A 25,641-nucleotide genomic window follows, 5' to 3' on the forward strand; every position below is an offset into this window, starting at 1 on the left:
TTCCCTAGACCAGGGGTCCTCAAACTACGGCCCGCGGGCCACATGCGGCCCGCCGAGGACATGGATCCGGCCCGCCGGGGGCCGCTGCCTGTCCTGCTTAGCAGCCGACGCGTCCCGGGCCCGCAGTGCGCATAGGAATTTGTTCATAGTTTCTTTTTTTAAACTATTGTCCGGCCCTCCAGCGGTCTGAGGGACAGGGAACTGGCCCCCTGTTTAAAAAGTTTGAGGACCACCGAAACCGGTTTGGCTCAGTGGATAGAGCGTCAGCCTGCGGACTGAAGGGTCCCGGGTTCGATTCCGGTCAAGGGCATGTACCTTGGTTGCGGGCACATCCCCAGTGGGGAGTGTGCAGGAGGCAGCTGATCGATGTTTCTCTCTCATCGATGTTTCTAGCTCTCTATCCCTCTCCCTTCCTCTCTGTAAAATATCAATAAAATATATTAAAAAAAAAAAAAAGTTTGAGGACCCCTGAACTAGACCAATCCCTCCCCCCCCCGACACACACACACATACTTGAACACACTCACACTGCATGCACACACACTCCCCATGCACACGCACACACCTTCCCCTCAGAGCCCTGCCTTCCTGCCCCACATCCCTCCGGCGAATCCTCTGCTGTTTCCAAGACGACGCAACAGCCTCGCAGACTTTCAAAAGGGGCTGATGGCGGCGGGGGGGGGGCCCTGGAATTCGCCTCCTCCAACTGCAGGGACTTTCCCGGAGGAAGCTACGTGCCGGCGACCATCCTGTGCACATCCCCGAGGCGCTGTCCCTGTGCGGACGCAACAGCCAGGGATCTGCTGACCGCGAGGTCAGAGGGCCACGCCCCGCGGCCGTCCCCCTGGCGCGCTGAGCCTCACCGTCTGCATCTGTGAAATGGGCCCAGGCCCTGGGGTTCCGAACGGCCGTCCCTTCTCATCCAGTCTCGTCTCCGCGAGGCCGTCGCCGAGTCCACGTCCGATGACGAGCCGGAGGCCCCCCCCCCGCCCTCCGCAGACACTCCACTCGCAAGCCAGCGTGGCTGGAATGCAGACGCGCCTCCTCCACACGCACACCTGGACTCCCACTGTGTCAGCTGAACCCCACCTTCCAGCTGAACGGGGTCCTCTTTCCTTTCCTCCCGGCCCCCAGCCGGCGTGTCCTTAACCCAGCCCTCCTGGCTCTGGGACCCCTCCCCCACCCCACACGCCTGCCTCTGCCTCCCCCGCTGGCCTGCAGGCCCGTCCCCTCCTCCACCCATGACCTTAACGGATGCCGTGTCCTCATCCACATTCCGTGCACAGGGAGCTGAGACAGCGGTTACAAAAAGCCCAGAAGGCACTTTATTGGGGGGCGGGGGGGGGGAGTCTCTGTGCCCCGCTCAGGAGCCGGGAGCCGGACCATCCTGAGCGTCTGGCACCCCCGCCCCCCCGCTGGCCCAGCCCAGGGCCGAGAGTCAGGGGGACGTCTTAGAAAAAATAGATCTCTATGTACACCCGGCGCTTTTGCAGCACATAAATTAGGGAGTGCTCTGACCCCCGCCCGCGGAGCCCACGCACTGGGGTGGGGGGCGCGGACCCAGTCCAGGGTGGCGTGCAGGCCCTGTCCTCTGGCTCACGGCCCCCTGGGCCTCCCCGCCTCCCGGCCTCGGTCCCGGCACCCGGCGTCGGCAGCCCGGTCCGGATTGGGCGTCAGGAGGCCCCGTAGAGGCCACACGTGCAACGTTGTCACCCAACAAGTCACTTCAAACCCAGAGCTTGTAAATCCACGAGGCGGCGGCCGAGGAGACCCGAGCCTCGGCTTCCTCCACAGAACAGTCCTCCTCCCCATCGGTCCATCGATCGGGGCCACGGCCTCGAGAGTCCACGCGTCTGACTCGGGTCCCCTCGGACCCTCAGTTCCGACTCCCGACCACCTCCTCCTCCTTCCAGCCACTGGAGTTCTTGCCGAACTTGTAGACGAGCCGCCGGCCGTCCACGCGCTCCAGGATCTCCCGTTTGTAGTAGTACCTGAGCGGACGCGGCGGGGTCAGAGGGGCCCGAGCAGGGCACGCCCCGAGAGCCCAGCCCCCCGGCTTCCAGCCCCCCCAACCTGAGCTTAGCCTTGCATTCTATCTACAGCTGTGCCTGGGGCTTGTCATGAACCCACAAACTTCAGGCCGAGAGACAAGCAACTTGACCGTTTCAACTGGGCACAGGTTCGGGGCGTGTGGACCAATGACCACGAGGCCCAGCTGTGATGGCTCAGGGGCTGAGCATCGACCTCTGAACCAGGAGGTCAGGGTTCGATTCCCGGTCAGGGCACCTGCCCGGGTTGCGGGCTCCATCCCCAGCGTGGGGGGCGTGCAGGAGGCAGCCGATCCGTGATTGAACCCTACACACTTCCTCCGGGCCACCGTCTACCCCTCGACGTCCGGCGGAACGCTGTGGTCCCCGCCCCGCGGGACTCAGGCCCCGGCCGGCCGGCGGCTCTGGGAGTCCCCCCTCCCGCCCGCCGCGGTGCCCCCGCTGTGCCCACCCCTCACCTCATGGCCCGGCTCAGCTTCTCGTAGGTCATGCTGCTGTTCTTCTTCTTCTGGCCCCACAGCTGGGCCACGGCCTCGGAGCGCAGGAATTTGAACACGCCCTCCTGCCGGTTCTCCCACTTCATCAGGCCCTCGTTCAGCTCCGGGTGGATGAGGATGTCCCGGATGAACTCCCACAGGTGGGTGCCTCTGGGGGCTGCAGGGCCCAGGGGCCCGTCAGCTGCAGCCGCGAGGACCCTGCCCCGCCTGCCGGACCCGCGACCCTGCACATGCCCCTCCCCAGCGCCGTGGGCCCAGGACGCCGGCTCCCGGGACGGATGCTTTCCCGCTCCAATACTAGATACCAGAGGGACTGACACGTGTCCCACCAACAGCTGGTGACAGTCAGCAACTAAGGGACCCCCCAGCGCTGGTCCCGCTCCTGGGGGGGGCCAGGGGACAGCTTTCTGGGAATGATACCCCCAGGGACAGGAATAAACCAGCCGGGCCCCATGCAGGGAGTCCAGGAGCCGGTGCAGAGGCACCGGGAATGGCCAGGCCTTCCTCCGCCAGCCTCAGTTTCCCCTCCTCTCCAGGACACAAGGCCAAGCTCTGCCATCGGTGGTGAGCGGCGCCACGCGGCCCTGTGCCCGCACCCCGTCCCGCCCGCGCCCGGAGCTCACCGTGCTTGCTCTTCCGGCCCTCGGCGCCGTCCCGGGACTCTCTGCTCAGCTTCCGGGGCCGGCCCCGCTTCCGCTTCCCGTGCTTGGGGTCCCCCTTCTTGTAGTCAGGAAAGTCGGCTGGGGCAGGAGGAAGTCGGGTGGAAGGTCAGGTGGCAGGTCAGGAGTGAGGGGTGGGGTCGGGGGGGGGGGGGGCGGGCAGCCCCCCTGGGGGACAGCCTCCACTCACCCCTGGAGAAGAGCTTGCTGTCCCTGGGGTCCAGGTCCATGTCGCTGCCCCCCGAGTCGGAGGAGTGGGAGCACCCAGAGGCACCGGTCCCTGCGGGGGGGGGGGGGGGAGGCGGGTCCGAGTGAGTCCCTCACCGCCCACACGCTCTGCGGACACGGACACGCTGCCCAGCCGGCCCGGCCTCTGGCAGAGCTGGGAGCCAAGGGCGGGGACACCTGGGGGTGTGGGGGTGCCGCCCGGGGGGCCCTCACCTGCGGTGGAGCCGGTGGAGACGTCCGAGCTGCCCGGGGACGGGGCCCCCACGCCATAGCCGCCCAAGTGGTAGGGATTGGGCTGCAGGCCGTCCTCCGGCGTCTCCGGGCCAAAGGGGCTGCCCTGGTCTGGGAGGAGGTGAGAGTTCAGACCCGGCAGGGAGGAGCGGGCAGGGCCAGGCCGGGAGGAGCGGGCAGGGCCAGGCCGGGAGGAGCGGGCAGGGCCAGGCCGGGAGGAACGGGCAGGGCCAGGCCGGCCACCCAGACGAGTGACGAGTGACCTGCTGACCCTTCCAGCGGGAGACAAGTGTGAGAGGAGGGGCAGAGAGATCGGCAGGGGGTCGGGGGGGGAGTGCTCACCAAAGGGGCCGGAGTCCCCCAGCGTCTCCTGGAACGAGGTGCTGTCCTGCTCCAGGAGGTCGATGATCCAGCTGAGCTCGTCCGGGAAGCTGGACACTGCTGAGGGGGAGGCAGATCAGAGCCCGGCTGCCCCCCCCTTTTCCCTCCCCCTCCCCCGGGGGCTCCACTGGGGCCGCCCATGGCCCCGGGCTCTCCGTCCTTCCCACAGTCACGGGGACCCCAGACCTCACCGGGACACGGGGACCACCTTCGGCCCAGCCTCCCCGAGAGCAGACTCCCAGTCCCGCCCGGCACCCACAATCCCGTGGACCCCGGACTCGGGGATCCCCCCGCCCCCCAGCCCGCACTCACTGAGGTCCCACAGCTGGGTGTAGAGCTGGTCCCCCAGGGGCCCGAAGACCAGCCGCAGCTCCTCGGGCGCGCAGCTGCAGAGCGTAGCCCCGTCCATGTCGCAGCGCGAGAAGTCGACGGTGCTGGCGTCAAACTTGTGCTTCTCCATCTGGTAGCTGATCCAGTCGAGCACCTGGGCCTTCGACCAGAACTGGGGCTGCTCCCGCGACCAGCTGGCCTTCTCTGTGGGGGGGGGCGGGCACGCGAGGGTCAGCCGCCACCGCAGACCCCCTCCCGGACAGGACAGGGTTCGCACCCTCGCCCGGGGAACTGCCACCTCCAGCGAGTCCCCCACCGCCACGCAGACCCCCCTCCCAGACCCGGTTCGCCACCTCACCCGGGCACCGCCACGCGGACCCCCCTCCCAGACCCGGTTCACGCCCTCACCCGGGCACGGCCACGAGGACCCCCTCCCAGACTCGGTTCACGCCCTCACCCGGGCACGGCCACGCGGACCCCCCTCCCAGACCCGGTTCACCACCTCACCCGGGCACGGCCACGCGGACCCCCCTCTCCCCGGCCCGGTTCGCGCCCTCACCCGGGCACCGCCACGAGGACCCCCCTCCCGGACCCGGTTCGCGCCCTCACCCGGGCACGGCCACGAGGACCCCCCCTCCCAGAATAGGACGGGGTTTGCGCCCTCGTCCGGGCACCGCCACCTCCAGCGAGTCCTCAGCAGCAGGAGCGCCTTCTGCCTGACCCCCAAGCCACCTGACCTCCCGTGGCACCCCTCCCTGGGAGACCCACCTGGGCCCTCGGGCGGCATCTGGGGGTTGCTCAGGGACGGCACGCGGTCGTCGGCCCCGAAGGCGGCGGCGGCGGTCGGGGGCGCCGGGGCCGGGGCGGGGTCCTCCGGGCTGTACATGGTGCTGAAGTAGTTGCTGAAAACGTTGCTGATCTCACAGGTTGCGGCCATGGGGCTCCTGAGGGGAGAGGGGGCAGGTGAAGGGCGGGGCCTCCCCTCGTCCTGCAGCCACTGGGGTCCCCGGGAAGCCTCGGTGGCGGGCGGGGGAGCCATGGAGGCCCCCCATTTTTCAGGACACCCCATCTTTACGTCGGGCCCCACGACCTTAGAAGGTGCTGGGGGATCTCTGGGCCCCGGCTGGGCTCCCGCCTCGGTCGCCTGGGCCCTCGAGTAGGGCTGACAACATCGTCGCCGCCACCGTCCCCCTCGGCTTTCGGACCCTCAGGACACCCCGCTCTCCCGGCACCCCGCGCACACACCTGCCGGGGACTCCAGAGCCAGAACCCACCGTTTCCTGGCGCAGGCTGGGAAGGTGGGGACCTACCGAAGTGGCGGTACGGGCGGGCGGGCGCGGCGGGCGGGCGGGCTGGCGCGGCGGGCGCCAGGTATGCGGGAGGCAAAAGCTGAGCAGGTACTGCCGCCGCGGCGCCCGCCCGCCCGCCTAAATGGGCCTGGGAGCCCCGCCCCGCCAGGCCTCCGGAGCGGGGCCACCTGAGCTGGCGGCTCATTGGACGCAGGGGATTTCCTGGCCCCCAGTGATTTGCATATTTTGTGCCACTTGGCCCGGGTCCGACCCGGGATGCTGGGAAGTCAGGCCCAGCTGGTTTAATGATTGTCAGACGGTTGTCCCGCACCCTCCGGGCTGGGCACAGGGCACTGGCCTGGGCGGGCGGCAGCGGGAGGGTGGCCGAGCGGTTGGAGTAGCTCTGTACTTTCCACCAGCCACCCTCAGGCTCAGACGTTCCTCCAGGGGGCGGGGGACGGTCATGGAGGGGCTGGCGAGGGCGCAGGGTACCCCTGGGGGACGTGGGTCCCAAGGGCAGCTATAGCCCTCAGCAGCTGGGCATCTGGGGGTCACGTGGGGAGAGAGAGGACCCTGAGGTTCAGGCGCCCAGGGTTCGGGCGGGAAGGCGCCCCAGGGAACGTTCGCGGGGGACGGGCCTGCTCGCCCAGCGCTGCCTAGCTCCCGGCCGCTGGCCGTGTGGCTCCCGTAGCTCCCGGCGAGTCCCCAGCGTCCCAGCCCGAGGGCCTGTTTGCTGACACCCGTTTTCTCCGCCGGCCGGGACCCTGTCCGAGTATCAGAGCTGTAGCAGCCACGTCTGGACAGAGTCTGCTCCACAGCCCGTCCCCAGCCCTCCGCCTGGGGCCGTGGACGGTGCAGGAACCCACAGGCTACGTTTAGTCCTCCACCTGATCACCCGGTCTACCGGCTCTTCGCCGCTCACCTGCCGCTCCCCGGCACCTCTGCTGCCCCCTACTGGCCAGAGCCCGAATACCGGTGTCCGTCATCCAAACGCCAAAAGGGGATGTTTCGTGTTTACCTTGAACGTAGTCCCCACTCATCTTCCCTTGTCCCCACTCTGTGTGGTTTTTTTTTAAAATGTATTTTAATTGATTTCAGAGCAGAGGGGGAGGGGGACAGGGAGGGGGAAGGGGAGAGAGAGAGGGAGAGGGAGAGGGAGAGAAACATCCATGATGAGAGAGAACCATGGATCGGCTGCCTCCTGCACGCCCCCCACGCTGGGGATGGAGCCCGCAACCCGGGCAGGTGCCCTGGCCGCAACTGAACCGTGACCACCTGGCTCATGGCTCACCCACTGAGCCGCCCTGGCGGGGCGGTCATCCCCACTTTGTAGACGAGGAATCGCAGCTCAGAGACCAGGCCGCATGGAGCTGGTTACGTGGTGGGGCTGAGAGTTAAGGCCGCTGATGGGGCTCCTGCCGGGCACACGCCTCCTGGCTCCAGGGCCACCCCCCGCCGCCGGCCGCCCCGCTCAGCTCTGCGATTCCCTCGAGGCCCTGCCCTAGCTGGTTGCTCAGTGGTTAGTGTCAGCCCAACGACCCAGGATAGCAGGTCCGATTCCCGGTCAAGGGCACGGACCTCCGTCGCAGGCCTGATCCCCGGCCCCCGCAGGGGTGTGTTGGGGAGGCAACCAATGGCTATGTCTCTCTCACGTCGATGTTTCTCTCTCTCTCACTCCCACCACGCTCTCTCTCTAAAAAAAAAATCAGCGGAAAAAAATACCCTCGGGTGAGGATTTTAAAAAACACCAACACAGGGAGGGCCCCGGTCCTCCAGAGCCTCCCCATTGAGACCCTGGGGGGGGGGGCGGGGCGAGGTGGGACGGAGCAGGAGGCGTGTTTTCTGGTTTCTCCCCAATTGTGGGATCGTGCACCTCAGTGTCCCCATCTCTAAAAGCAAAGTTTAGCCCGGCCGGCGTGGCTCCGTGGTTGAGCATCGACCTAGGAACCAGGAGGTCAGGGTTCGATTCCCGGTCAGGGCACAGGCCTGGGTTGTGGGCTCCATCCCCAGGGTGGGGCGTGCAGGAGGCAGCCGATCCGTGATTCTCTCTCCTCATGGATGTGTCCATCTCTCTCTCCCTCTCCCTTCCTCTCTGAAATCAATAAAAATATTAAAAAAGTAAAATAAAAATAAAAGCAAGGCGGTTTGGACTTAACCCGAAGTCTCGCCCAACATCTGCCTCTTTTTTTTTTAAAATATATTTTATTGATTTTTTACAGAGAGGAAGGGAGAGGGATAGAGAGTTAGAAACATCGATGAGAGAGAAACATCCATCAGCTGCCTCTTGCACACCCCCTACTGGGGATGTGCCCGCAACCAAGGCACGTGCCCTTGACCGGAATCGAACCCAGGACCCTTCAGTCCGCAGGCCGACGCTCTATCCACTGAGCCACACCGGTCAGGGCCAGCATCTGTCTCTTGATGCAGCTGTGACGTGGGCCCAGGTATCACCCTCCCCACCTCCTCCGTCACTGCCCAGCCCGGGTGGCCCAGGGCCAAGTGCAGCTCACGGATGAAGGGGCCAAGTGCGGCTGGAGGGTGCTGGGTGCAGCGTTACTCCAAGGGGAGGTGCCCCCGCCCCGCCCCCAGCTGCCCTCTCTAACTCCGCAGCCCGAGGACTCCGGAGGCCGGCCCAGGGAACCCGCTTCCCACCCACCCACCTTGTGTTTGAAGCTGCCGGTGGCCAGGAGAGGGGCTTCAGTTCCGGGTCTCCCCCACGGGGCCAGGGGAGCCAGGCTCTGGATTTCCCCAGCGCCTGGGGGGGGCCTCCCCCACGGAGCAGAGCCCGAGGCCCGAGGCGGGCTCGCCCTCCACCGTCACCCAGGAATGTGGCAGAACCAGCTCCCTGCCCAGGACTGCGCCCTGCGCCTGCCTCGCAGGCAGGGGAGGACACCTGGGGACGCAGGCTCCAGTGGGACCAGCTCCCTGGCCTTAAAGGGGCTGCGAGGAGAAATGGGGCCCCTCCCCTCCAAATATTTATTTTTTTAATGTGTTTATGGATGTCAGAGAGGAAGGGAGAGAGAGAGAGAGAAACATCCACGAGGAGAGAGAATCATGGATCGGCTGCCTCCTGCACGCCCCCCACTGGGGATGGAGCCCACCAGCCTGGCCTGTGCCCTGACGGGGAATCGAACCCTGACCTCCTGGTTCACAGGTGGACGCTCAGCCACGGAGCCACGCCGGCCGGGCCCAGTATTTATGCCTTGGAGGGAGGGTCGGGTGGTCAGAGGGGCTGTGGGGTGGGGGCGGGGCCTCCTGATGAGAGGAAAGAGCCACGTCAGGGCCAGTGAGCAGCCCCGAGTCAGGTGCGGAGCGTCAGGACAGCCCTGACCCGTCCGGCCTGCAGCCCGGAGACCAGTCTCCTCACACGGTAAGGACGGCATGGGACAGACGCACCCACCACTCCGGCCGGTCACGTGGTCGTAGTACTTGACCATTCTCACAAAGATGGAGAACACGTCTCTTTTCTTCTGTGCTGGTTCCTCCCAAGCCCAGGGCAGGACGGGGAGAGGCCTGATCTGATAACCTCCTGAAGGACAGAGCCACAGCCGGGCAGAGCCACAGCCGGACAGAGCCATAGCCGGACAGAGCCACAGCCGGACAGAGCCACAGTGGGACAGAGCCACAGCCAGGCAGAGCCACAGCCGGACAGAGCCACAGCGGGACAGAGCCACAGCCAGACAGAGCCACAGCCGGACAGAGCCACAGCCAGACAGAGCCACAGCATGTAAGAAAGGCAACTTAAAAATGTATTTAGCCCTGGCTGGTGTGGCTCAGTGGATAGACCGTCGGCCTGCAGACCAAAGGGTCCCGGGTTCGATTCTAGTCAACGGCACCTACTTCGGCTGCAGGCTCCTCCCCAGCCCGGGCCCTGGGCAGGGCACATGCAGGAGGCAACCAATCAATGTGTTTCTCTCACATCGATGTTTCTCTCTGTCTTTCCCTCTCTCTTCCTCTCTCCATAAAAATCAATGGAAAAATATCCTCCAGCGAGGATGAAAAGTATTTAAATATTTCTCTGCAACCCTCCCCTCCCCCTCCCCCTCCCCCCGGAGCCCCACACTGACTTGCTAGCAGCTTAGATCCCCACGTGGAGGCCAGGAGGTCAGAACCCGGTCACCAGCCCGTGAGGTCATCAACCAGCCCGTGAGGTCATCCAGGCTCAGAGGCGGGCGAGGCCCCGGGGCTGGCGAGGAGGCGGCTCCGGAAGGACAAATAAAAGGCCCGTTCACTCATCGGCCCAGACTAGACGAGGAGTGCAGTCTAGCCTGCAGGGGAGTGTAGGGACTGGGGTGCTGCTCCTTTGCGCGCTTCTCCGGGACACGTGATAAACCACGTGGCTGTGTTTTTTTTTTCCACACATGTGCGGGACCCCATGCCTCCTGCAGCCGGAGCGCCCCGCGGACGGGGACACTGGCCCTCGGGGTCTCCCCAGGGACCGTCCTGGGACGCCTGCACAGGGGGGGCACCGAGGGGAAGGAATTTCGCAGCCCCTCGATCCACAACTCCAACTGAAACGCCTGCCACTTAAAAAGATTTATTAAAACGCAGATTCAACCCGAAAGGGGAGCGACCCAAACGCGGGCGTTTGCACAGAATGTAAGAACCGGCCAGAGGGCCCGGCCGCCGTGGCTCGGGGGCTGAGTGTCGACCTATGGACCAGGAGGTCACCGTTCGGTTCCCGGTCAGGGCACAGGCCCGGGTGGTGGGCTCGATCCCCAGTGTGGGGCGTGCAAGAGGCAGCCGAACCGTGATTCTCTCTCTTCATGGATGTTTCTCTCTCTCTCCCTTCCTCTCTCTCTAAAAAAATCATTTAAAAACATACTCTGGCCAAAACCGGTTTGGCTCAGTGGATAGAGCGTCGGCCTGCGGACTGAAGGGTCCCAGGTTCGATTCCGGTCAAGGGCATGTAACTTGGTTGCGGGCACATCCCCAGTGGGGGGTGTGCAGGAGGCAGCTGGTCGATGTTTCTCTCTCATCGATGTTTCTGACTATCTATCCCTCTTCCTTCCTCTCTGTAAAAAATCAATAAAATATATTTAAAAAAATAAAAATAAAAAAAAAATAAAAACATACTCTGTTTAAAAACCAGCCAACGAGGAACAGATTCTCTGCTCTTCCCCTGACCCTCCCGTGGGGAGGGGAGCCTGCCCCCCGGAGCTGCCTGCACTGAGGGCCGTGGGGGGTCTCTGGTCTCGGGGTCACAGACTCGGGCCCGGACACCAGACCGTCGAGGGGACGCACCTCAGAGGGGGCTGGGGACGGGACTGGGGTGGATTATTCTGGAAGCCTGCACAGGGCGGCACGCGGGGCGGCGCGGGGACAGCCTCTAGCTGCCTTTGGGCGCCAGGATCTGCTGCACATAGTGGACCACGTTGCTGTGGAGCTGGGCGGCGGTGGCCGCGAAGGTCTCCTTGGCGAGGGCCCGGGCCGCCTCGCTGCCGCCCATCATGGCGTGGTACAGCGGGAGGGTGTACTTCTGCTTCCCCTGCAGGAAACACACACGTGTACACACACGTGCACATGGCTGCGTGGCCTGCTCCGGGGTTGCCCAGCCCCTGCCCGGGCCGCTGCCCACGGGCCAGTGAGCGAGGAGCATCCCAGACAGGAGCATCGTCTCGGGGCCAAAGGGCCGCACACAGAGAAGCCAGTGTCCACCCCGATCCAGGGCAGCGGGGACGCGGGCACCTGACCGGGCAGGTGGGCTTCCCAGAGGCTCCGAGCAGAGATGGGGACAGGAGGCCCGCCTGCTGCCTTAGATCCCCACGTGGAGGCCAGGAGGTCAGAACCCGGTCACCCATGCGGGAAGCCCAGGACCCGGCCCCCGCCAGTCGGGCTCCGGGGACAGAGCGTCAGCCGCTCTGCAGGGTCCCGGGTTTGGTTCCGGTTGCAGCTCCCCCCCACCCCCAGGGTCAGGGGGCATGCAGGAGGTAACCCATCCACCTGTCTCTCTCACATCGATGTTTCTCTCTGTCCCTCCCCTTCCCTTGCACTCTCTCTAAAAACAATGTGAAAATATCCTCGGGTGAGAATTAACCAAAAAGAAAAAGAAAGAAAACCCAGGACCCAAAGGCGCACAATGTGAGTTTGAGTCCCCCAAACCCAGAGCCGCAGCGGCGGGACCTCCAAGCCAGGCCTGGGCTGCCACTGCCCCGCGGACCTCGGGCATCGGAGGCCCTGGCCCGTGCCCAGCAGGCGGCCCCCAGGGACCCGGGAGGCAGCAGGGTCTGAGCCTTCCCAGCCACAGGCCCCGGGGCAGGGACGACATCCTAGCAGTCACTCACCTCCTTGCCCTTGGGCTGAGGGCAGACCCTCCCCGCTCTCCACCCTCCCCTCTGCTCCGGGGAAGGGCGAGGACCCCGAGCGAGGGAGGGAGGGAGGGAGGGAGCTGCGGGCTGTGGGCCCGGGGACACCAGGGACCCACCTGGCTCTGCAGGAAGTCCCTGACCTTCCAGAAGTCCTCCTGGAGGTCGTTCTTAAGGACGATCTGGCCCCATCGCAGCCGCAGCTCCGCGTTGCGGGCGCCCGAGATCTTCGGGTACGTCTCCCCCAGCTTCTTCACGTTCCCTGGGCAAGGAAGGGGAGTTATCTTTCTAAATAACTACTTTGTGTTACTTATCCTTTTTTGTGTATATGTTTTATTGATTCCAGAGAGGAAGGGAGAGGGAGAGAGAAACATCAATGATGCCGGGCCATCGTGGTGGCTCCGTGGCTGAGCGTCGACCTCTGAGCCAGGAGGTCACGGTTCAATTCCCGGTCGGGGCACAGGCCCCGGTTGCGGGCTCGATCCCCTGTGTGGGGCGTGCAGGAGGCAGCCGATCAGTGATTCTCTCTCATCATTGATGTCTCTCTCTCTCTCTCTCTCTCTGTAATCAATAAAAATATATATTTGGGGGAGGGGTGGGGGAGAAAGAAATTACCCTCTCTTACCGGGCGGCAGAGGGGACTTCTGGAGGATCTTGTCCAGGAAGTACACCAGCTGGTAGGTCTTCCAGGGGTCGATGGCCACGGCCTCGATGGCCGGCATGTCCAGCTCCGGGGCCGCCCACAGCTGGGCCAGCTCCTCCGCAGGCTTCATGAGGGCGTCCCCGGGGGACAGGTCAGGGAGGTACGGTGGCCAGCCCGGGGTGTTCAGCCAGCGGTCGAACTCGAAGCCTGGAGACGAGCCGACATCAGGAGCCGCTGACCTCCCGGCCAGCTCATGGCCCCAGGCCCCGGCTCCTGCCGTCCCATCCCCGGCTCCGCCATCCGCCAGCGGGAGGCTGGGCCCCTGGCTTCACCTCTGCACCCGTTTTAATGTGAAACGGGGCGAGCCCTGCCTCAGTCGGCGATGGTGAGGACTGAACACCCAGACACAGTGGGGAGCTCTGCCCGCGGCCGGCAGGACCAGCGGCGTGATTAACTCTCATCGGCCGTGGAGGCTGGTGGCCTGGAAGGCGGGCCTGGAGGCAGCCGGTGGGTGCTCGGCCGAGCCACCCAGCATCAGGGGTGCTGCCTCCCCAGCCCCACGACGGGGTGGCTCAGGGTTAGACGGGGTGGCTCAGGGCTCCAGCGCGCAGGGGGCTGTGTCCAGCACCCCCTCTCTGATGGGACGGCCTCCTCTCTCTCAGGCAGCACTGGGCCTTCCCTCCCTGCAGGAGGCAACTCCCGGCTCTGCTCCCGGGCAGGGCTGCAGCCCCTCCTGCCCCCACTCCTGCCCCCCAGGGCTCCAGGCCCAGCCCAGGGTGTGAGCCAGTGGTCCAGGTTCCAGGAAAAGGAGGAGGGAGGAGCCTGGAGCCTGGTCTGTTCCCCAGCGCCACCTGCTGGGTGACCTGGTGCAGCGTCCTCTGGCCGGGCAGCGGGCAGGACGGCCAGATGGTCAGACAGCCCCTGCTACCTGGGGTCCGGGCCCCTGCGCACCTGGAATGGCATCCACCTTCCTCTGCTTTAGCTCCGGGAAGTACTCCAGGTAGAACTCCAGGAGGTCGTCCGCCAAGATGCTTTGGAACTTAAACTCATTGACGTAGGCCTGGGAGGGAGGAGGTGGGCCTGAGTCCCAAGGTGGGGAGACGCCCTGTCCCCTGAGCCTCCTCCACCCCTGACCCCCCAGCCAGCTCCCGCCCTGGCCCGAGCCCCCCCCCCCCCCCCGCCCCAGGCTTCCCTGCCCTTCTCCCCCGTCCGAGTGGACGGTACCTTGAGAAACCTGTCAAACTGATCCTGATCGCCCACCAGGTGGGCCAGGTAGGAGACGAAGCAGAAGCCTTTCTCGTAGGGGGTCTCGTTGTAGGTGTCGTCCGGGTCGACACCTGGCAGGGGACAGCGGGCGAGGTCTGAGCCTTCGTAACCCGTCCCCTTGGTGGCTGTGCCCGAGCTCCAGGCTCAGCTCAGACAGAAGAGGTCAAAGCAGACACCCCCGGGGACAGTGAGACAGGACCCCGGACCCGCCCAGGCCTCCCGCAGGCACCTCCGAGGGACCTTAAAGGGCCAATAACCGTGGGGCCAAGAGGAGAACAAAGAAATCAGCCCCGCCCTGGCCGGTATGGCTCAGTGGATAGAGCGTCGGCCTGCGGACTGAAGGGTCCCGGGTTCGATTTCAGCCAAGGGCACATGCCCGGGTTGCGGGCTCGATTCCCCCCCCAGTAGAGGACGTGCAGGAGGCAGCCGATCAATGATTCTCTCTCATCATTGATGTTTCTACCTATCTCCCTTCCTTTCTGAAATCAATAAAAAATACATGGCCGAAACCAGTTTGGCTCAGTGGATAGAGCGTCGGCCTGCGGACTGAAAGGTCCCAGGTTCGATTCCGGTCAAGGGCATGTACCTTGGTTACGGGCACATCCCCAGTAGGGGGGTGTGCAGGAGGCAGCTGATGGATGTTTCTCTCTCATCAATGTTTCTAACTTTCTATCCCTCTCCCTTCCTCTCTGTAAAAAATCAATAAAATATATTAAAATAAATAAATAAATAAAAATTTAAAAATACATTAAAAAAAGAAAAAAAAGAAATCAGTCCTGCCCGGCCAGAGGGCTGGCATGGCTCCGTGGTTGAAGGTTGACCTCTGAACCAGGAGGTCACGGCTCGATTCCTGGTCAGGGCACATGTCCAGGTTGGGGCCTGATCCCCAGTGTGGGGCATGCAGGAGGCAGCCGATCCACGATTCTCTCTCTGTCATCGATGTTTCTCTCTCTCCGTCTCCCTTCCTCTCTGAAATCATCAATAAAATGACAATTTAATAAGAAGACAGACCAGCCCCGCTGGCCCCCACCTGCACGCCTTCCAGGAGCCCACAGGCCTGGCTCCAGCACCCGCCCAGGCCGGCGGGACAGTCACGAGGACGCACAGACCCGCAGGACTGAGGTGGGGCTGCAGGGCTTGGCTCCGCCCCGGGGGAGGGTCCTGGGAGCCCGCTGACCAATCCCATGTAGGGGAGGGGGTGTGGCAGAGGGAGGGGCCTCCCGGACCTGGTTCGATCTTCACCCGCAGCTTGTTCAGGGGGTGCTCCTCCCCGGTGACGTCCATGTGCTGGCGGAGCAGCGCCCGCCCCGTGGCGGCCTCCAGGCAGGTGTAGGCAGCCCCTGGACCAGGGAGAGCAGAGACCCCAGGAACAGGGTCAGCAGTGACCCCAGGAACAGGGTCAGCGGTTCAGGCCGGCTGCCCCCTGGTGGCCACAGGGAGAATGAGGACAGACGCCTGAGCTCGTTTTCAGTCTCCTGAGCTATGAAAACAGGGCATTTCACTCCACTGCTCCCATCACACAGGAGAAGCTATCACCCGAGATTTTTCCAGCGGTGTCTACGCCTCCTGGCTCCCACAGTGACCGTGGGAAGAGTGTCTGTGTGTGTGTGTGGGGGGGGGTGGCGGGGGGGACAGGCAAGTGTTGACTCCCAGGGGTGGGCAAACTTTTTGACTCGAGGGCCACAATGGGTTCTTAAACTGGACCGGAGGGCGGGCACAAAAGCATGGATGGAGTGTTTGTGTGAACTAATATAAATTCAAAGTAAAGGAGCGGAGGGGAGAGCAAGAGAACCGGATAGAACAGCCGGATCCGGCCCGCGGGCCGTAGTTTGCCCACGGCTGGGGCCTAAACCCTCCCAGCCTCGGTTTTCCACCTGCGTGCTGGCGGGGTTCTCGGTGGCCAGTTAAGAATCCACAGACAGCCGGCCGGCGTGGCTCAGGGGCTGAGCATCACCCAGGAGGTCACGGCTCGATTCCCAGTCAGGGCACCTGCCCGGGTCGCGGGCTCGGTCCCCAGTGGGGGGGGGGGGGGGGGCGTGCGGGGAGCAGCCCATCCGTGATCCTCTCTCATCACGGATGTTTCTGTCTCTCTCCTTCTCCCTTCCTCTCTGACGTCAGCACATCTGGGCTCGATTCGAGGTCGGCCTCACCTGCTCAGTGACCAGGCGACGCTGGCGGGCACCGTGGGGAGCGGTGACTGTGACAGCCTGCGATTCGCTCGGAAACGGACGCACTTCCGGGCGAACCCTGGGAACCCCTCCCCCGGAAGTGGCTCCCGCTCAGCTGAGTCACCCAGCGGGCAGCTCTGAGACCCCTCCCGGGCACCACCGCGGACCCCGAAGCCCACGAGGTCCCCCGCAGCCGCTCACCGAAGAGGCGCGTGGAGATGCGCCGCTGGGCGTACATGGTGAAGCCCTCGTTGAGCCAGAACTCGCTCCAGCTGGCGTTGGTGACCAGGTTTCCGAACCAGCTGTGCGAGACCTCGTGGATGATGACGTCGGCCAGCGAGCGGTCCCCCGCCAGCAGGCAGGGCGTGACGAAGGTCAGGCATGGGTTCTCCATGCCCCCGAAGGGGAAGGACGGCGGCATGAAGAGGACGTCGTACCTGGGCAAAGCGGGGGGTCGTGAGGCCCTGCTCCGGACCGGCCCCCGCCGCCCTCCCCGTCCTGGACACTGGACGGGCAGCGAAGGACGGGGCCGGGGCTCAGGTGGCGCCAGGCTCCTCAGTCCCACGGGCTCGCTGGGACTCCCCCCGGCCCCCCGTCTGCTCCCCAAAACCTGTCCCCTGTTCTGCTTGTAGGCAGCACCCCCAAGCTCACCGGGGGCCACGGAGCCATCGCTCTCTCTTTTTAAAATACTTTTACTGATTTCATAGGTCGATGCTCAGCCACTGAGCCAGGCCGGCCGAGCTGTGTAACCAGTTCTGAGGAGCCCTGGGTGCGGGCAGCTCCAGCAGACGGGGGACGGGGGGTGGGGGGGGGGGAGGAAGTGGGGGGCGAGCTGGCAAAGGTCCCGACCTCCGAACTCCGCGACCACCAGGCCCGGTTTTACCGCCCGGGCACGGTCACCGGGCCCCGCTCTGCACCAGGGATCCGGGTCCGGCTCGCCCCTTCCCGCTCACCTCCGGGACAGGGCGCTCTGCTCCAGGAGGCAGAGGGGGGCTGGGGAGCCGGGGACATAGCCGTCCACAGGAGCCTTACCTGCCCCACACGTAGGGTCCGAAGAGTTTCTCTCCCGCGGCCAGGAATTCCTCGATCACACCGTCATACTCCTTCCTGGCAGCCTCGACCACGCAGGGCTCGGCCCACACCCGGCTCCTAGGGACGGGCGAGCAGAGGCACCCGGGCTGCAGGACCTCCCGAGAGACCCGGGCTCAGCCTCACGTCGGAGCCAAAAGCCGGGGGCGGGGCGGCCAGGAGCCGGAGGCCGGGCCCCACCGAGCACTGGACGCGGGACCTCGGGGAGACTCAGCTCCTGTGAGAAGCCAGCCGCGGAGGGAGGGCAAGGCTGTGCCCCAGACGCGGGGGCCTCAGCTCCGGGGTGGGGGTGCCTTTTGCTTTAAAGGTCTGAGGGACGGGAGCCTAGCAGGGGCCAGTAAAGATCAATCTTTAGCCCGGCCGGTGGGGCTCCGTGGGTGAGCGTCGACCTAGGAACCAGGAGGTCAGGGTTCGATTCCCGGTCAGGGCACATGCCCGGGTGGCGGGCTCCATCCCCGGCGTGGGGCGTGCAGGAGGCAGCTGATCCACGATTCTCTCTCAATTATGGATGTTTCTCTCCCTCCTTCCCTCCCTCCCCCTTCCTCTCTGAAATCAACAGAAATATATTTTTTAAAAAGATCGATCTTCAGCCCTGACCGGTGTGGCTCAGAGGATAGAGCGTCGGCCTGCAGACTGAAAGGTCCCAGGTTCGATTCCGGTCAAGGGCATGTACCTTGGTTGCGGGCACATCCCCAGTGGGAGGTGTGCAGGAGGCAGCTGATCGATGTTTCTCTCTCATCGATGTTTCTAACTCTATCCCTCTCCCTTCCTCTCTGTAAAAAATCAATAAAATATATTTAAAAAAAAGATCCATCTTCAGTCCTGCTGCCTGAGCCCTGACCGCACTCCCAGGGGACCCAGGTCAGCAGCTGCGATGGCGGGGGGGGGGGGGCCGCGGGGGGGGGGCGGCGGTGACCCCATGGCGGACACAGCGTTAGAAATGGACGGAGGGAGACAGGAGAAGGCAGAGCAGGGCCCCCAGGTCGCATGGACACTGCAGACAGAGGGCTCAGGCGCCTCTTTGCCTCGGGGTCCAGCCAACCCTGCCTGCGGGGGGCGGCGGGTGTGGGGGGCACGTGGCTCCTACCTGGGCCCCACCTCCGCCGAGACCAGGTCTCCGATGGCCAGCGCGACGAGGTAGGAGGGGATGGGGTGGCCCATGCGGAAGAAGAACCCGTGTGGCCCTCGCCGCTCCCAGGTGTCCGCACTCATCACCGCCGTGAAGCCGTCGGGGACCTGAGGGGAGCAGAGGGGCCTTCGCTGCAGGGACTGGCGAGCGGCGGGACCAGCCACCTGCACGGGGACCACAGGCACCCCGAGTCCTCCTGGCCCCCCAGCTTGCGCCACACTAAAGGGATTCAGCCCGGCCGGCGTGGCTCCGTGGTGGAGCGTCCACTTAGGACCCAGGAGGTCAGGGTTCGACTCCCGGCCAGGGCACAGGCCCGGGTGGCGGGCTCCATCCCCAGGGTGGGGCGTGCAGGAGGCAGCCGGTCCATGATCCTCGCTCATCATGGATGTTCCTCTCTCCCTCTCCCTCTCCCTCTCCGAAATCCATCACGATAGATTTAAACTGAGGGGACTGGGCACGGGCGAGGTTTCTGAGGGCGGAGGAAGCTTTCCTGGACGATGTCACGCACAGTGGCCAGGCCCCAGGGCACCCCTCACCTGGATGAGGGCGGAGTAGGTACACTTGACGGCGGGCGTGTCGAAGCAGGGGAAGAAGGCCCGGTTCAGGACGGCCTGCCCCTGGGTGTAGACGAAGGGCTTCTCCTTTCCCGCTGTCTGCTCGGGGGCCAGCCAGCACACCTGAGGGACAGGCATTTCAGAACTGACCTCTCCCGCCGCCCCCCCCCCCGCCCCCCAGCTCAGCCCCGCCAGGGAGGAGGGGCGGGAGGGAGAGGTCCCAGGCCATCCCCACTGTCTCGGTGCCACCCAGAGACTGAGGGCTCTGGCTGGGACGGTCTCTCCTCCTGCGTGTCCCACCCACCCTGGCACCCACGCCAAGGTGCAGCACCCACTTCGCAGGGCAGGCACCTCAACGGGCCCCGCCTCTCACTGCACCCCATGGGTCGCCTCGAGAATCCCAGACCTGGTCTCTGACCCTGTCACCCTGTCTCCCTCCCATGTCCTTCTCACCAAAAAAACTGAAACCACCCTGGCCGGTTTGACTTGGTGGATAGAGCGTCGGCCTGCAGGCTAAGGGTCCCGGGTTCGATTCCCGGTCGGGGGCACAGGCCCGGGTGGCGGGTTCGATCCCCAGTAGGGGGCGTGCAGGAGGCAGCTGATCCACGATTCTCTCTCATCATCGATGTTTCTCTCTCTCTCTCCCTCTACCTTCCGCTCTGAAGTCAATAAAAATATATATATTTAAGAGTATCCTTAAAAAAACGAAAAACTACAGCAGCTGTACTCGAACTTGTGACAGGAAAGCAGAGCCCAAGCGGGAAGGAGTCCGCGAATCCAGCGTGCTCTCCATCCTAAACCAACCCTTCCGGAGTAAGTGCATTTCACACGAGAGGCGCTGCCTACGATTCTGCATTCTTTTCCGTGAACCCTTAAGCCTGGGCCGACCTGGAATGATCACCACTCGCCCCATCTTCCCCTGCAGCAAGAAGTCCCCCCCCCCCCGCCTTGTGTCCCAGCCAGCGCCGTGGAGGGAGGCGGGCACGTTGGCACCCAATGCCACGAAGAATTCAGGAAAGGACAGAGTTCCAGGAAGTTTCAAGAGAAAGTGAAACTTTGTGGATGGGCCTGGGCGGGAGCAGGATTTGGAGGGCGGAGGGGAAGGAAGGAAGGAAGGAAGGAAGGAAGGAAGGAAGGAAGGAAGGAAGGAAGGAAGGAAGGAAGGAAGGGAGGGGCCGCTCGGGGTGCACCCTGCGGAAAGGCGTGGGCGGGTGGGGGCTCTGTGACCTGGGGGTGGGCTCTGGTCGAGGTGGGCGCCTACCAGGGCAGGTGCACAGAGGGCTCTGAACACAGAGGCACTGGGGACCTATTTTAAAGAGGCACAGGAACACCCCATGAGCATGTTTTGTGTGTGTGTGTGTGAGTTTTATTTATTTTTTTAAATATATTTTATTGATTTTTTACAGAGAGGAATAGAGAGTTAGAAACATCGATGAGACAGAAACACCGATCAGCTGCCTCCTGCACATCTCCTACTGGGGATGTGCCCGCAACCAAGGTACATGCCCTTGACAGGAATCGAACCTGGGACCTTTCAGTCCGCAGGCCGACGCTCTATCCACTGAGCCACACCGGTCAGGGCTGTGTGTGTGAATTTTAACGAGACCCCACCGGAGATGGAAAGAGGGGAAGCTGGATAGCCCTGCTTTAACCAGGCGACCGGCTCAGCACCAAACAGCCACATTCATGCTGACACCACGCACCCTCAATAGGATGGGACAACATGGCACTTTAGACTTGATTCTGCCATAAACCTACAACGGCTGTCAAAAATAAAGTCTATTGTTTTTTAAAAACCGAAATCCCACTACCCCAGCCTAGTGATGAGAAAAACATTAGGCAAATCCCAGCAGAGCCCTGACCGGTTTGGCTCAGTGGATAGAGCGTCGGCCTGCGGACTCAAGGGTCCCAGGTTGGATTCCGGTCAAGGGCATGTACCTTGGTTGCAGGCACATCCCCAGTAGGGAGTGTGTAGGAGGCAGGTGATCGATGTTTCTCTCTCATCGATGTTTCTAACTCTCTATCCCTCTCCCTTCTCTCTAAAAAATCAATAAAATATATTTAAAAAAAAAAAAGTCCCATTAGAGGGACATCCTACGACACACCTAACCGTTACTCCTCAACGCTGTCACGATCTCCAAAACAAGGCCAGTCTGGGAAATGGTCACAGGCAAGGGCAGCTTAAGGAGAGAGGGCAGTTCAATACGCTGGACACTAAGTAACCAATCAGGAAGTGTCTGATCAAACTGCAGACGTCAGCTGATACATTGTATCAGCACGGAGCTCTGGCTGCTACAAATGTATCTCTGTAGTAAAAGGCTCCCAGGTGGAACTGTGTGTGTTGGTGGGAGGGGGTGAGGTATGTGAAAACTACCATCTGCTCCGTTTTTCTGTTCATCTAAACTGTTTTTAAAAATAAATGCTATTCGTGAAGAAAATGAAGGAGTTGACCGTAAGTGCTCACACTGAGCACTCAGTGGGTACCAGGCAGTGTATCTGGCTCAGATGTAGGCAACTCACTGAACTTCCCTCAAGCACACAGACTCGTCACTGGCACCTCCTAACAAGTATTGGCCTTCAGTCCTTACTCATCATCTCTGCTTCTTCTTGTGTTTTCATCCTCACCCGAGGATACTGTTTCCATTGATTTTTAGAGAGTGGAATGGAGAGGGAGGACACAGAGAAACACGGATGTGGAAGAGATACATCGATTGGTTGCCTCCTGCATGCCCCCTGACCAGGGCCCGGGCCTGGGGGGGGGAGCCTGCAACCGAGGTACGTGCCCTGGATCGGAATCAATCCCCGGGACCCTTTGGTCCGCAGGCCGACGCTCTATCCACGGAGCCAAACCGGCTAGGCCAGTGGTCGGCAAACTGCGGCTCGTGAGCCACATGTGGCTCTTTGGCCTCTTGAGTGTGGCTCTTCCACAAAATACCACGGCCTGGGTGAGTCTATTTTGAAGAAGTGGCGTTAGAAGAAGTTTAAGTTTAAAAAATCTGGCTCTCAAAAGAAATTTCAATCGTTGTACTGTTGATATTTGGCTCTGGTGACTAATGAGTTTGCCGACCACTGGGCTAGGCCTTGTTTCTTAATAACACGAAGAAAAGAGAATGAAGGAGCAGGCGATACATACACCACAGAGAGAGTCCGAAGTCCAGGAGAGGCACAGCCTCTGTGATTGAGGTGAGAGCCCTCGCTGGGACGGGGGCCGTGGGGAGGACTAAATACAAGTGCCATCTATGGAGCCCTTCCTGGTGCAAAGGACAATGTGCAAAGCGTGCATCTCCGCCATCGCGACTTCTACGAAAGCGATATCGTTTCGAGATTTCATTTCAGGTGCCCCACGTTCTACCGTAAGGTCCATTTATTCCCCGAGTGGTGAAAGGGCAAAGGGCAAAGGGCGAAGCAGAGAAACCACCCAGTCCTAGGCAACCAGCCTCCTGGGCAACTCATAACCCACCCCATCTCCGGAGAACCCTCTCCGCCGGGTTTTCCTGCTCCCACAGGTGTCGGCCCCATAACCTCCCACCCTCTTATTTCCAGTACGTGTCCCCGCTCCCTTTAAGATTTAGGAGTCAATCAACAGTGAGAAAGGCCACGTTATTACACACTCTAAGTCCAGTGCTGACTTGGACTGAAATCCTTTTGTTAACCGAAACCAGGACTTCCCAGAAGTCCACGCATGTCATGATCCGCCCGTGGCACTGACAGCCTGAGTCAGCATCGGGGCTAGTCACCAGCCACCATAAGGCAGAAACCAATGGGCCCCAACGCCCTGGCCCTGGGACATTCAGTTCCGTTTGTGACGAGTCGGCATTCTGCAGCAGGAACCGCACAGGACAAGGTTCCTTCCTCCGGCAGAAACGGAACTAGACACGCGGGTCCCGGGAGGGACAATCTGGACAGGTCACCGCAACTTGCCGGGAGGGTGCCCAGCCTGCGGCTGAACCGGCCAGGCGCCGGAGGAAGGAAACCAGGGCGGCCTGCCTGGAGGAAGAGGACGCGGCGGCGCAAGGGGGCTCGGGACCTCGGGCCTGGGCGATGGGAGTCTCCTCCTCTCCCAGTGCGAGGGGCACCCGGGCGAACTCACCCCGGGCCCGGCATCGCCGACGCGGTAGGTGAGCAGCACCTGGAAGCGCTCGCCCGCCGGCAGGGGCTGCGGGAGGCTCAGGCACAGCGCGCAGCCGTAGCGCGCGAAGGGCCGCGTGTGGAAGCTCACGGGCTCCTCGGGGCCGGGCGGCTCTCCGGGGTCGGGCGGCCCCCGCCGCAGCGCCGCCGCGGTCACCTCCAGGCTCGGGTGCGAGTCCAGCCGCAGCTCGGCGGCGCCCGCGGGCACCCGGCAGCGCAGGTCTAGCACCGCCGTGCCGCTCAGCGTGCGGCTCGCGAACTCGGCCCGTAGGTCCAGGTGCAGGTGCAGGACCTCGAAGTCTCGGAAGCTGGACGCCGAGGCCACGTCCTCCACCCGCGCCGAGTGCAGCACCCGCCGGGCCGCGCCGCCGGAAGCCCCGCCGCTCGCCATGGTGCCGGCCCGCTGACTGCCGGAAAGCCTCGCCGGCCGACCTCGACCGCGAGCCCGCGGGGCCCCGCCCCGAGCGCACTGCGCCGCCGCGGCCACGCCCCCAGCAAACACCTCTCCCCGCAGGCCACGCCCCCAATGAAATCGGGGCTGGGCCACGCCCCCTCCAGAAATCTGAGCCGGGACCGCACCCCTGTCCCGGAGCTTTTCATAAAAGGAAATAGTATTATATCATGTTTCCTAGTGCCCCAGTGTTAAAATACTTTTTATTTTATGCAATGCTTATTGGTTTTTTAAAAATTCCATATAAGGTCAATTTCTGTCTCTCTCTTGTCGCAGTGGTTAGTGAATTCGATAAGCTGGAAAACGCCTTGGCTGTGGCGTGGATCACAGTGCTCGGTTCCTATCAGACGTTCAACATCCGCCTGGACACGATTCCTTCTCTGACGCAAAGCATTTCTGTTGCGCACTCAGCACCCCGCAGCCATGAGGCCGGGTCCTGGGGACAATGTTCCCGAGTCCCGCACAGACCCGGCCGCGCTCAGTGTACTCACACTTTCCGGGCGAGAAAAAGGCCGTGGCAGTCCCACGTGCTGTGCAGCGCCTGGGAGGGACAGAGCACTGTGGGGGCCCCCGGGGACGGACCCCGACACGACCACCCACCTCTTCCCCAAACTGCCTTCACTGCTACGTACCTTTAAATGCCTAGAATGTAACACACCTTGGACATTTCAAAATAAAGGGCTGGAGACCTTCCAGAATTGATGAAAAGCATGGGTTCATCAAGGTTACAGGATACAATACATAAAATCAACTGTAGTAACCAACTGTATTTCTACTGAGTAATAATAAAATTTGAAATTTGAAAAATACTATTCAAACAGCATTCTCAAAAATGAAATGCCCAGGTTCAAATCTAACAAATATTACGTGCAGGATGTTTGTGCTAAAAAGGATGAAACACTGACAAAACTTAATTCCAATAAAAATTCCAGCAGGTTTTCTGTAGAGACCGACGCGCTCATGGTGAAATGGATGAGGGTCGGAGAAGAACAGCCGCCACCGAGAGAGATGCACAAAGGCGGAGGGTCCCGCTGCCCCGTTTCCAAACTGACGGCGCTGTGCCTGCGGCGAAGGGTGACTGGGACAGACAGAACCCACGGCGGCCGCCGATTCACACTGTTTACTGAGCACCTGTACCACCCGGCTCCTGCCCCCAGGAAGCGCCCCAGCATCTCACAGCGCCCTCCTGCCCCTCCCTCCTGCCCCCACCCCCCACCCCCCGGCCGTGGGCTGCACTCGTCGGTCCCAACCGCAGGCTCTTTTCCTGAGCAAGGAACCCACCAGGCCGACAGCGTGGGAAGCTCTTCAGAAAGAGCTGGTCTTCCTCCCTTTCAGGCTTTTCTCCCACCCCACCCCCAAGCCCAGAAAATTCACTTGTGCCCAAGGATCGCCTCAGATACAGAGCTGAAGACGCAGCTAACCAATAACATGGCAAAAACGTGCGCATCCCCCCCCCACACACACACACACAACCCACCAGGATCAATTCATAGGGAACCTACTTTCTGAACCTCGATAGCCTTTAGGGGTTTAGACCTTAACCAGGCTCTCTGCAGTTCCCGCCCTTGTCTCCAAACTGCTCTCCTATGCACCGGCCGCTGACCGTGAAGAGCTGCAGGTGGACAAGAACATCTGCACAGACATGCAAACACCAGCAAGCACAGCATCAATGGCCGTCAGAATGCAAACCAAAAGCAAGAGACTGCACCTCGGCCCTTCCGGGCTGGCTGCACTTCTGAAGGAGGAGAGGAAGTGCTGGCAACAATGTGGAAACTGGCCCTGACCGGTGTGGCTCAGTGGATAGAGTGTCAGCCTGCGGACTGAAGGGTCCCGGGTTCGATTCCGGTCAAGGGCGTGTACCTTGTTGCGGACACATCCCCAGTGGGAGGTGTGCAGGAGGCAGCTGATCGGTGTTTCTCTCTCATCGATGTTTCTAACTCTCTATCCCTCTCCCTTCCTCTCTGTAACAAATCAATAAAACATATTTAAAAAAAAAAAAAAAGAATGTGAAAACTGGAACCCCCTGCGTAGCTGGTGGGAACAAGGACGGCACAGCCGCTGTGGGAAAGCGTGGTGGTTCTTCCCGGGAAACAGAACGACCAGACGCCAGGACACCTGCTCCCGGTGCAGGGAGGAAGCTGGCTGCGGGAGGTTTCAGCAGCCTCACAGACAGTTTGAGGAGCTGACTCCTTCCCCGTACAGGGGAGTGCTGGCCTTGGCCTTCATCCAGGAGGATCTCCTGCGG

The 25,641-nt window shown here is 62.6% G+C and overlaps 2 protein-coding genes across 4 annotated transcripts; both read right to left on the reverse strand.

Annotated features, from left to right (window-relative positions):
* Positions 1–1,296: 1,296 nt before the first annotated feature.
* Positions 1,297–5,773, reverse strand: ELF3 (E74 like ETS transcription factor 3). 2 transcript variants are annotated; one of them, XM_080651132.1, is made up of 9 exons: positions 5,685–5,770; positions 5,143–5,318; positions 4,357–4,578; positions 4,006–4,101; positions 3,646–3,774; positions 3,395–3,484; positions 3,169–3,285; positions 2,507–2,702; positions 1,297–1,991 (listed from the first exon to the last, which is right to left on the reverse strand). In XM_080651132.1, exons 2-9 carry the CDS (start codon positions 5,309–5,311, stop codon positions 1,877–1,879), a joined length of 1,134 nt encoding a protein of 377 aa, XP_080507258.1. In that variant the 5' UTR covers positions 5,312–5,318; positions 5,685–5,770; the 3' UTR covers positions 1,297–1,876. The 2 variants fall into 2 exon arrangements, with proteins under 2 accessions (XP_080507258.1, XP_080507257.1); XM_080651131.1 differs by having other exon boundaries at positions 1,305–1,991; positions 4,006–4,104; positions 5,685–5,773.
* A 4,411-nt stretch (positions 5,774–10,184) lies between these two features.
* RNPEP (arginyl aminopeptidase) lies at positions 10,185–23,395 on the reverse strand. Of its 2 annotated transcripts, XR_013959601.1 has the most exons (12): positions 22,908–23,395; positions 18,800–18,940; positions 18,222–18,370; positions 17,078–17,194; positions 16,247–16,482; positions 15,104–15,217; positions 13,836–13,948; positions 13,563–13,671; positions 12,594–12,818; positions 12,088–12,230; positions 10,740–11,151; positions 10,185–10,489 (listed from the first exon to the last, which is right to left on the reverse strand). XR_013959601.1 is itself a non-coding variant. In XM_080650968.1 (11 exons), the coding sequence occupies exons 1-11, from the start codon at positions 23,334–23,336 to the stop codon at positions 10,993–10,995; spliced, it is 1,935 nt and encodes a 644-aa protein (XP_080507094.1). In that variant the 5' UTR covers positions 23,337–23,395; the 3' UTR covers positions 10,185–10,992. The 2 variants fall into 2 exon arrangements, 1 of the variants encoding a protein (XP_080507094.1); XM_080650968.1 differs by having other exon boundaries at positions 10,185–11,151.
* Positions 23,396–25,641: the final 2,246 nt, after the last annotated feature.

Source organism: Plecotus auritus (genome assembly GCF_963455305.1).
Source record: "Plecotus auritus genome assembly, chromosome: 14".
NCBI lineage: Eukaryota > Metazoa > Chordata > Mammalia > Chiroptera > Vespertilionidae > Plecotus > Plecotus auritus.